The 10,513-nt window shown below is 42.8% G+C and overlaps 1 protein-coding gene and 1 pseudogene across 1 annotated transcript in view; both read left to right on the top strand.

Annotated features, from left to right (window-relative positions):
- Positions 1–3,093, top strand: part of LOC110595426 — a 9,915-nt pseudogene extending 6,822 nt beyond the window's left edge.
- Positions 1–10,513, top strand: part of FHOD3 (formin homology 2 domain containing 3) — a 456,996-nt gene that overhangs the window by 309,713 nt on the left and 136,770 nt on the right. The window contains 1 exon segment of the mRNA XM_021711121.1: positions 7,404–7,489. Within this exon segment, the coding sequence (XP_021566796.1) occupies positions 7,404–7,489 (86 nt within the window).

Genomic DNA, 10,513 nt, shown 5'->3' with positions numbered 1-10,513 from the left:
CTTATCAACAAGGGTGCCTGAACGAAGCATATTTGTATACCTAACCCTTAACTGTACCCCACAATATCATAAAAAATATTGATAAAAAAAATAAAAATTAAAAAAAAAGTTGATTGTGGTATGTGGAAGCTCAAAGCATGTGAAAAGACAATTAGACTTTCTCAAATCAAACTGAGTTATGAGTTAAAAAAAATCACACACTGAAATTCTGCAACATGATTGCCCTCCTCATGGTGGTAACATTTGATATCTGCTTCCTAAATACATGTAATGTCGTGTCTCGTTCATTTCTGTCTTGTGTTCCCTTCCCATTTCTGAAAAACACAAGCCAGTAGAATATGTGAGAAGTACCATTATCTGCATTTGGAGGCGAACTTGACCACAAAGCACACACAAGATTAGTCATGGTACAACTTTTGAAAGTGGGATAATGGGTCTAATATCTACACCCTGTCATTGTTTTAGCTAGAACAGACCTTCAGAGCTTGGAAGCTCCCATTCTGCTGCTCCATTTAATTTTGTGGGTGAGATAAGAGAGCCCCTGGATCAACTGAGGTCTCAGGGCGGAGTCAGATCAGATCCCAGGGCAGGGTTGTGTTTGTCTCTGAAAACCGCTTTCCTGAAATCTCAGCCTGGGACTACTCTTGTTGTCCCTGCAGTTCCTGAAAGTTCTTAGAGACGTACAGTCTCTAGCTTCTGTTCTTTTGGACTTTTGGGGGACAGTTAAAGCAATTAACTAATATCTGTGGCTTAGAAAAAAGGTTATTTTTTTTAAAACATAAAATCAAGGTATACACAAAAGGAGGTATGAGATGCCTCATAGTCTGTCATTATCACCAGATTCATTTGTTTTACTCTGGAGTGAAACTTCACCCAAGCTACTAATTGTGATTTTTTCCTATTGATGTTTATTCTCTGCAGACTTGAATTCCATAATATTAGGAATGCCAAAAAAAAGTATACACATTTTAAGAGATGTTATCTATTACTTTTCAAAGTTGAATTGAATTAAGGTAGCAGTGTATAATTGCAGAAGTCAAATGTGACTTGTATTCATCTTTTGCTATCGGTATATATTGAGTATTATAATTTTAATACAGTTTTTTTCTTTCATAAAATGTGTATACATTTTGGTATCCTCTGTATTAAAACTCCTCCATGTTTCAGCAGAAATAATGTGCTGGATTATTTAATATTTGATTGTAAAACAAAATAGCAATTTAATTGCTTATGCATTAGGCTCTGGCCTGTAGTCCAGCTTCTTGGGTATATTTGGCTCCATGAACTGAACTTTATCCTCCTCCTAAACTTTGCATGCTGCAGGGACAATAAATACTTTCCCATCTAACTTTGGGTTCTCACCATGGAAACATCAGAGCAACAGCTGGGCCCTGTTAGTTGTCTTTTCATTCTCTTGGCTGGTAAAAATCTTTTGAGGAAACTTTAAAAAAAAATTGATGGATAACAAAGTTTTACTTTCAAATGAAATCACTGATTCAGTTGGTCAGATATTTGTCTTAACTGATTAAGATTGCTGATTAGAAGTTTTCAGATCTCATCTTGGGCTCTTGTAACCTAGAAACAGTCTGAAAATTGACAGAAATTATGAGTCACTAGGAGACAGAGCTCAAACTGCCAATTAGGTATTCGCTTACACAGAGTATACAAACCAAGACCAAGGAGGGTACTTTCTTTATCATCAATTTAACAAAATATTTCTATGAAATATTTTTTCATCTAATTATGCTATATCATAGGCATTTTGTGGAACTAAATGGGGCATTGTTGTTTTTTTTTTGAGTTGGAGTCTTACTCTGTCACCCAGACTAGAGTGCAGTGGCCACTCCCGGCCACTGCAGCCTCGACCTGCTGGGCTCCGGCGATCCTTCCACCTCAGCCTTCCAAGTAGCTGGAACTACAGGCACGTGCTACCACGCCCGGCTAATTTTTTGATTTATTGTAGAGATGAGGTCTCGCCAAGTTGTCCAGGCTGGTCTCGAACCCGCGGGCTCAGGCAATCCACTCACCTCAGCCTACCAAAGTGTGGGATTACAGGCTGAGTCATTGAGCCCGGCTAAATGGGATGTTTTAAATGTCTGCATTTTATCTAATCCTTAAGACAGGGCTTTTTAAAAACTAGTTGCCACAAATGGGTCATACTTGTGTCAAGACACTGATCCCTTCAAGCCTTCAGGACAACTTGGCAAGTCTGGGGTGACTGGGACCCTGGGGTGGTCTTCTGGGAACCTCAAGCAGCCTTGTCTAATATATAACATTATTTTATACAGATGACTTTAGTTCATCTGTGCTGTGTGACAAGAGAATTGATAAGCACAGTTTGGGAGACAGTTTCTTGGAAGTAACAGTGCAGTGGCAATGAAAACAGTTCTGATTCTGCATCAGGTCCATGGGGTAGTCCAGCATGGCATAAAGGAATCTGGGCTGGGTATGGTGGCTTACACCTGTAATCCCAGCACTTTGGGAGGCTGAGGTGGGAGGATCACTTGAGTCCAGGAGTTCAAGACCAACCTGGACTACATAGCGAGACTTCATCTCTACAAAAAAATAGAAAAATAAAAAAATTAGCCGGCATGGTAGGCATGTGCCTATAGTCCTAGCTACTTGGGAGGCTGAGGCAGGAGAATCTCATGAGCCCAGGAGGTCAAGACTTTGATGAACCATAATCATGCCTCTGCACTCCAGCCTGGGCAACAGAGTAAGGCCACGATTCAGGAAAAAAAAAGTTGCTCACCTGGATGTTAGGAGACCGGTGTTCCTACTGGCAAGTCACTTGACCTTGTCCTCGCTGGACCTCATCTTTCTTATCTGCACTGTGAGGAGATCTCTGAGGTCCTCTCTGAGGAATTGTCAATCTGGTTCTTTGATCATCCATAGCAAGTGCTGAGTACCATGCTAGACCCACAGTGCCAAGGAACTGCACCATACAACAAGTACTTACCACGTGTCCCTGAGAGCTGGGGCCATGGGCTGGGTCTCCGGGAGACACAGGGCAGAATGAGTGACCCTAATCAGGAAGACAGTTTCTGTATGGACTCCAAGACAGATTACCCTTGGTGTTCGGTAGAAGAGTGATAGATCAGTAGATTGATGACAACTGCAGTGAGAGGCTCATGAAGGGAGAGTGGGAGATGAAGTGGGAGAGATGATGAGGGATTTGAGATTAGAAGACCAATAAGACCAATAAGACCTGATTCCAGGTCAGCAGATGTGTTGAGCAGGGGAATGTCATATGCAAACTCCCATCTTTGTTCCCTAGTCAATTCCTCCTCTGCCTACTGAGTTTTGCTTTAACATCACTTTCCAGGCCCCTGAGGTCCCCTGGGTTTAATATTTCCTGGTACAGTTCATTGTTTAATGTCTTCTCCCTCATCGGTCTGTAACTCCAAGGGTGGGGACCTTATTTTGCCACTGTACCCCACTTATCTTGCACATAATAAGTGCTCAAGATATTTGTTGAAGCTGAGTGCAGTGGCTCACGCCTGTCATCCCAGCACTTTGGGAAGCTGAGGCAGGAGGATTGCTTGAACCCAGGAATTCAAGACTACCTGGGCAACATAGCAAAACCTCATCTCTACAAAAAATTAAAATTAAAAAAGTTAGACGGGCATGGTAGTGCCTGCCTTTAATCCCAGCTATTCGGGAGGCTGAGGCAGAAGGATTGCCTAAGCCCAGAAGGTTGAGGCTGTGGTGAACCATGATCATGCCACTGCATTCCAGCCTGGGTGACAGCATACCTGGCTTAGTTTTTGATTTTTGTAGAGATGAGGTCTTGCTATGTTTCCTAAGTTGGTCTCAAATTCCTGAAGTCAAACAGTCTTCCCACCTTGACCTCCCAAAGCACTGGAATCACAGGTGTAAGCCACCGCGCCAAACCTAATATTTATTAATACAAAGAATATCAGTGTGCTAGGCCCACAGTGCTGAAGAACTGTACCATGCAAGGGAGCTGGGGCCATGGGCTGGGTCTCTTGGAGACACAAAGCTGGAGGAGTGACCCTAATCAGGAAGATGGCTTCCACAAGGACTCTGAGGCTGAGATACTCTTGGTGTTGGGTGGAAGAATGATAGATCAGCAGACATTGACAAACGTCCCCTGGAGGTGGGGGGCAGAGTCACCCTGGTTCAGAACCACTGTCCTAGAGTATAGCAATGCCACTTTTAGGTCATGATATGAATGTTTAACTTTATAAGATAGTGCAAATTATTTTGCCAAAGTGGTTGTACCTATACGTACTCCTATCAGCAATTTATAAAAGTTAGTTGACCTACATTCTACTCAGCACTTGGTATTATTAGACTTCTTGATTTTGCCAAGTAGATATAAAATGATATTTCACTGTGGCCTTAACTTATAGTTCCCTGATTTATAGTGATGCTAAAATGTCTCTTCATACAAGTTTATGTATTTTGTACACTTTTATAGTTGTGTTTTCATTGATTTTTTTAAAAATATGTTTTTATATGTTCTTGATTTGCCAGTTTATTGTTAAACTTCTCCTCATCCTGATGGCTTTGGTTCTGGAACATTCTTTAATGTTGTTCCTAGTGTTTGTATTGGATTTTGAAACATCTCAGCAACATTCATTTTCCCTTTTGTGTTTTAAAGCTTGAGAAATGTGACATTAATCAGACTCAAACTTGGGATAGTTCAGTTATCTTTGAGGGAGTCTGTGTCCTACAAAACTGGTCAGACCATAGGCCTCATGCTTTTCCAACATGAAAAGGGACTCAAATCTGGGATAGTTTATGGAGAAAAGAAAAAGCCCAATGGACTCAGAACAGGACTGTGCCCTGAAGTAACTTCTTATCCATCAAAATAAGCAAAATAACTGTGGAAGTATTTAAAAGCCAAAGACCAAGCACCCAGTATTCCTTAGCACAAGTACTAAATCAACAAAATTAAGTTATACTTTACAAGAAAATCCAGGTTGGCAAAAGGCAAACTTGCCTGATTTAATTATTCAATTAAAAATATTATTAGCATAAAAATCATTCTGTCTGATGGATTTTTATCATAGGCTAAAACTAAATAAAATCAAGCATAGAAAGTCCTGTGTCCTGTGAGAGACTGCTTCCTTCTCCATCCCTTCACGTTACAAGACAAGGCGAGTTCTTTGGCCATAGAGCATCCTGGAAGGGGGCCTTCCAGGTGAGTCATTGTGCTGCTACCCTTGGTCCTGCCCTGCCTTTTGTGGTAGCACATGAAAGGCACTACCCATCAAACAAAGCTAAGTAGGGCTTCATTAAAATTAAGAACTCCTATTTATTAAAAGATGACATGAAATGAATGCAAAGACAATATACAGAGAGGGAACGGATGTCTGCAGCACGTATAAATTGCAGAGAACTTGTATCCAAATTACATATTTTACAACTCTAAATCTAAGAGAAGATAATCTGTATTTTGGTTTTAATGTGCAAAGTATTTGGACTCTTCATAGAAGAGGGCATCCAAATAGATATTACAAGTATGACAGCGTGCCCACCTTTTTAGTCACCAGGGAAAGCAAACTAAAACCACAGTGAGACATCACTACATACAGACCGATGGCCAAAATGAAATAGACAAAAAATAAGAATCTTGACAAGGATGTGGACCAACCAGAATGTTCATTCATTTGCTACTTATGGGAATGTAAATTCATCCAATTGCTTTCTTTAAAAGGGCAGTTTTTAATCAAGATGAACTCAAGCATATCTCTGACCAGAAAATTCCATCCCTAATATGTAGTACACAGTGATATGTACATATGTTCTCCAGAAGACATGCATGACAATATTCATAACAGCACTATCCAAAACAACCTAAAACTGAAAAGTACCCCCCATATCATCAATAGTAGAATGGATACTAAATTGTGGTATGTCCACAAAAGGGAATACTATACAGCAATGAGAATGAATGATCTTCACATATACTTAACAATGTAGATGAATTCTGAAAGAATCATGTTCAGAAGAAGCTAAATGATGATCCTTTTTAGACAGAGGAGACTGCCAGGCAAGGCTAGCTTATACTATTTGGTGTGAGGTAAGGGTGCTGGTTAGCTAATTTTGTGAACATTTAGAGATTTGTGGGCTTTTCAGTATGTGTGTTATACTTTAGTAAAAAGCAAAACACACACACACACACACACACACACACACACACACACACACACACACACACCTCAAGGAGAGAAGGCAAAAGAGTTAAAGATCCTGGCAAGTGATGCCCGAAGTGAGAAGTTGTGGATCTGTAAGGACTGAAGGCAAGAAGGCTTGGGGGACATTGAAAAAGTAGAGGATGGACTTACTTTGTGAGCTTGAAGAAGAATTATGGTGGGAGGGAAGGAATGAGAGGGTTGGGCGAATGGGGCTTGTGGTCGAGGGGCAGGGAGATTGGATATAAGATTTCCAAGGTGGACTAGTTCCATATGATGATGCAGTCTGAAGTGGGAGGGGCTGAAAGTGAAGGTCACTGGAATTCAGGAAGGCAGGTGATTGAGGGAAGCCCAGCAGGGCAATGTGGACTTGTGACACAGGACAGATGTTGACTGAACTTAGAGACCAGAAGAGGAGAGTGGCCCAGTTATCAAAGTCTTAGGTCTGTATTCACTTAGCTGCAAGGGCAAAACCAAAATTAAACTAACCTGAGCAAAAAATGAGAACTTTTTATTTTCCATGAGCAAAAGGATGGAATAGAGCTTTGGACCTGCTGGACCCAGGTGATGAAATTGTCATGGGGACCACTTTCCTCTCTCTCCCTGCTTCAGCTCTGCTTTTCTTGGGTGGGCTTCACTGACAGGTAGCCTCAGACTCAGGGTGTCCTTACAGCATGTCACCCCCGAATGTGCCTGGAAAGATCCCAGGTATGATGTGCCTTGGCGCCATAGATCTGCCCCTCTGAAACACACTTGAGAATGAGAGAGTGGCATACCAAAACCGGACATCTGCCACATAGGTTAGTCAGTGCCAAATCGGCCTGACTCCATGGTGGGGATATGAGGATTCAGTGTCACTGCAGACACTGGTTGTCAACAAGAACATCTATTGGATGGTTCTGTGTGAAGGAGAAAAGCCACAGGGGAGGTTCACCCACGGTTAGAACTTCTCTGAACTGCATGTGGAGGTTTTGGTATAGTGGCATTCAGCCAGCTTGACAGAGAAATGTGGTCTCTTCTGGGCTGTTCCATTTCTACCCTGCGTTTCCAGTCCGCATCTCAGAACTGTCTCCTGTCTCTTAACAGATTGTATGTGCTCTTCATTTCAGTCAGCTGGGCTTTTTGCTTTTGTTTTTTTCTTCATCTTCCTATTTGTCTATAATGCCATCTCACTTTTCCACCTTGTCTCTGTGTGCATTTCTCTTTTCCTGGCCTCGTCTCAGGGATGAGGAGGAGGAGAAGGAGGAGGAAGAGGAGCAACCGGTCACGGAGCCCAATTCAGAGGAAGAGACAGAGGACGATGCCCCCTGTCAGGGCAAGGACAGGTACCAAGGGCTGGAGCCTCCCAAGCTCACACTAAAAAAGCAGGAGGCTTCTTCTCAGTGGATAGTCATCACCTTCTAGAAGTCTCCTCCCTTCCTCACCAGCTCTCACTGGCAAACCTTTACTTACCCTGTGCACAGAGCCACAGAATGACTAGTTTTATTGAAATAACTGAGCACGTCTTCATTAGAGAATTGCACTTTTTACTCAATCCCGCCTTCCTAACCACGCTTTATAGAAAAATCACTGGTTTTCTCCCCACGGTTCCCTCCCTCACTGAGTGCTTTAGCTCAGCCAGATTGACAGTGACCAGATAGGCTTAACTCTGCCAGGAAGATTTTAGCCCTTTCAGCATTGAGTAGGAAGAATTCCATGTTTCCATCTTCTTGATTTTTACCATTACAAAATTAGCCAAAATGTGTGGGTAACTACTGGATTCATGATTCAAGTTTGTTTTTTATCCAAATGGACAGGAACATTTATTACCCCATACAGCACAGCAGATCTTCCCAGTATTTATTTTTACACTCAGAACAACTAACACAACTCTTCAGCCCTTTGGGGAGTTTGCTGACCTCTGTTTGCCTCTGCCAGTTGCAGTTTGTCTTCAGGTAGTGTTGATGGACACAAGCAACTTGCAGATATTTTAAAGTTCTATACAGATTTTTGCCAGATGATGTCTACAGAGAAAAATACAAGTTGCTCATGGATAATTTTACTTTTCAGTATTCAAAACTAAGACTGGGCATGGTGTCCCATGCCTATAATCCCAGGACTTTGGGAGACGGAGGCAGAAGGATCACTTGAGCCTAAGAGTTTGAGACCAACCTGGGCAACATAATAAGACATCATCTCTTAAAAAAAAAAAAAAATTAGCCGAGTGTGGTGGTGTGTGCCTGTAGTCCCAGCTATTTGGGAGGCTGAGGTGCAAGGATTGCCTGACCGAGGCTGTAGTGAGCTGTGATCATGACACTGCACTCCAGCCTGGGAGACAGAGTGAGACTCCATCTCAAAAAAGCCACAGAAAATTTTGTAGACCCTCAATAACACACGAGTATAGCTCCACATCTGCTTAAATGTATACATTTTGTCCTACCCATGCAAAACCTTGAGGCCTCAGGTATTCGCTTGGTCCACACCTACAGACCAAATGGAAGAATCTGGCTGGGAAGGGTTGCCTTCAAAGGCATCCCTACTGCTGGTGTGCCATCTCTACCTAGGAGTGTTATTTACACAGATCTATGATTGTTTATCTTACACTCTGAAGAGTCTCTGACTCCACAGACATGCTGAAGGGCACCCTCCATTAGAGACTAGTTAGGCTTTTCCGTTTTAGGAAATAAAGGTATGCATATTGGGCACCAGAGCTTGAGCTTGATAGTACCCAGGTATTCATTAACCTGGATCAGGATGTTTGTTTGTTTGTTCTCTGGCATAAACATCTGAGACTTAAAGTGGCAGGAAGATTCCCCTTCCTTCTGTTGGCAGTGTCTCCCCTATCCCCTGCTGGCTTCTGCTTAGTGTGTGCTCCCCATGGGGACACAATGCTGATCCCCTCTGCAGCATGGTTTCGTGCCATCCTCCCATCAACCCAGAGAGACCCACCTTGTTCTTACAGGTGGAACTCTGAGTTTGTGGTAGGAAAGGAGACAGCTCACATCCCATGCTCAAGTGGGCATGGCCGAGTCAAATTATCTGGGAGAGGGTCTGTGGTTTTGAAAAATGCAGAGTTTAACAGATTCTCAGGTTATGAAGGTATGTGTTAAGATATCCAAGTGTCAGCCAGGCACAGTGGCTCACTCCTGTAATCCCATTGCTTTGGGAGGTCATGGCAGGAGGATTGCTTGAGCCCAGAAGTTTGAGACCAGCCTGGATCACATAGCAAGACCTCATCGCTACAAAAAAAATTTGAAAAATTAGCTGGGCTTGGTGGAGAACTCATGTAGTCCCATCTATTGGGAGGCTGAGGAGGTGGAAGTATCACCTGAGCCCACAAGGTCAGGGCTATGATGAGCTATGATGGTGCCACTGCACTCCAGCCTGGCTGACAGAATGAGACTGATTAAAAAAAAAAAAAAAAATTCAAGTGTCTAAATCTAGCTCCCTGAAGATAGACAGTTCTTTAAAAGAATTTTTAAATTATGTAATTGACAAATAAAAATTGGATTTGCAACTCAAAAAAAAAAAAATTGGATGTGTTCAAGGTTTATAATGTGATGACTTGATATATGTGTACATTATGTAATGATTACCACAATCAAATTAATTAGCACATCCATCACCTTCCATAGTTACTCTGTGTCTGGAGGTGGTGGGGGCGTGGTGAGGGCACACTTTTTATAATTGTAACTGTAGCAGTCAGACCTGTCTGGAGGAGTCTGGATGTCAGAGGCGCAGTGGGAGGCCCTGGGGGAAACATGAAAAGGGCAGCATTTGTCTCCAGTGTCCTGGCCCCTCCTCTTTGGCTTGTTGCATTCCTTGCTGGCATTTCTTCTGCCTTTCTCTTATCCATACCTGCTTTCATGAAAGGCCCTGAAAATAGTTAGCAAAGCATATGGCTTTCTGGCACACTTCTGCTGCAAGGCTGGCCTTTTTAACAGGAGGACAGATCTTCTCTTTGACTAAGAAAAAGATGACGTTCAAATTGTAGAAATTCAGGTGCCAACACAACCTGTAGGGAGGAACTTGGGGGTTGGGTGGCAGATGCAGAAGTGCCTTCTGGGCTCCATTAAACCCTTTCTGGAAGGCTTCTGCATGCCCGAGGCCAGATTTGGTCCAGGACAGGCTTCCGTGCGCTCTGCAAGTCTTGTCTCCCAGATGGGCAAGCCCAGAGTGCCAGGATCGCTTGTGTAAACCAAAGCTTTTCTGCTGCAGTTCAAGAAACACAGCTGGACTCTGCAGTAAGCGGCCATCACAATACAGAAGTGAGTCTTTTCTGTGTCTTTCTCTCATTCCTAACCTTTGTTCCCTCTCTCCCAAATCTCTTTTCTCTCCCTCCCTCCCTCCCTCCCTCCCTCTCCTTCCTT

Source organism: Carlito syrichta, unplaced genomic scaffold (assembly GCF_000164805.1).
Source record: "Carlito syrichta isolate Samal-C Ts95f unplaced genomic scaffold, Tarsius_syrichta-2.0.1 Scaffold301868, whole genome shotgun sequence".
NCBI lineage: Eukaryota > Metazoa > Chordata > Mammalia > Primates > Tarsiidae > Carlito > Carlito syrichta.
The sequence above is the reverse complement of the archived record's forward strand: the minus strand, read 5'-3'. Positions and strand labels throughout refer to the sequence as shown.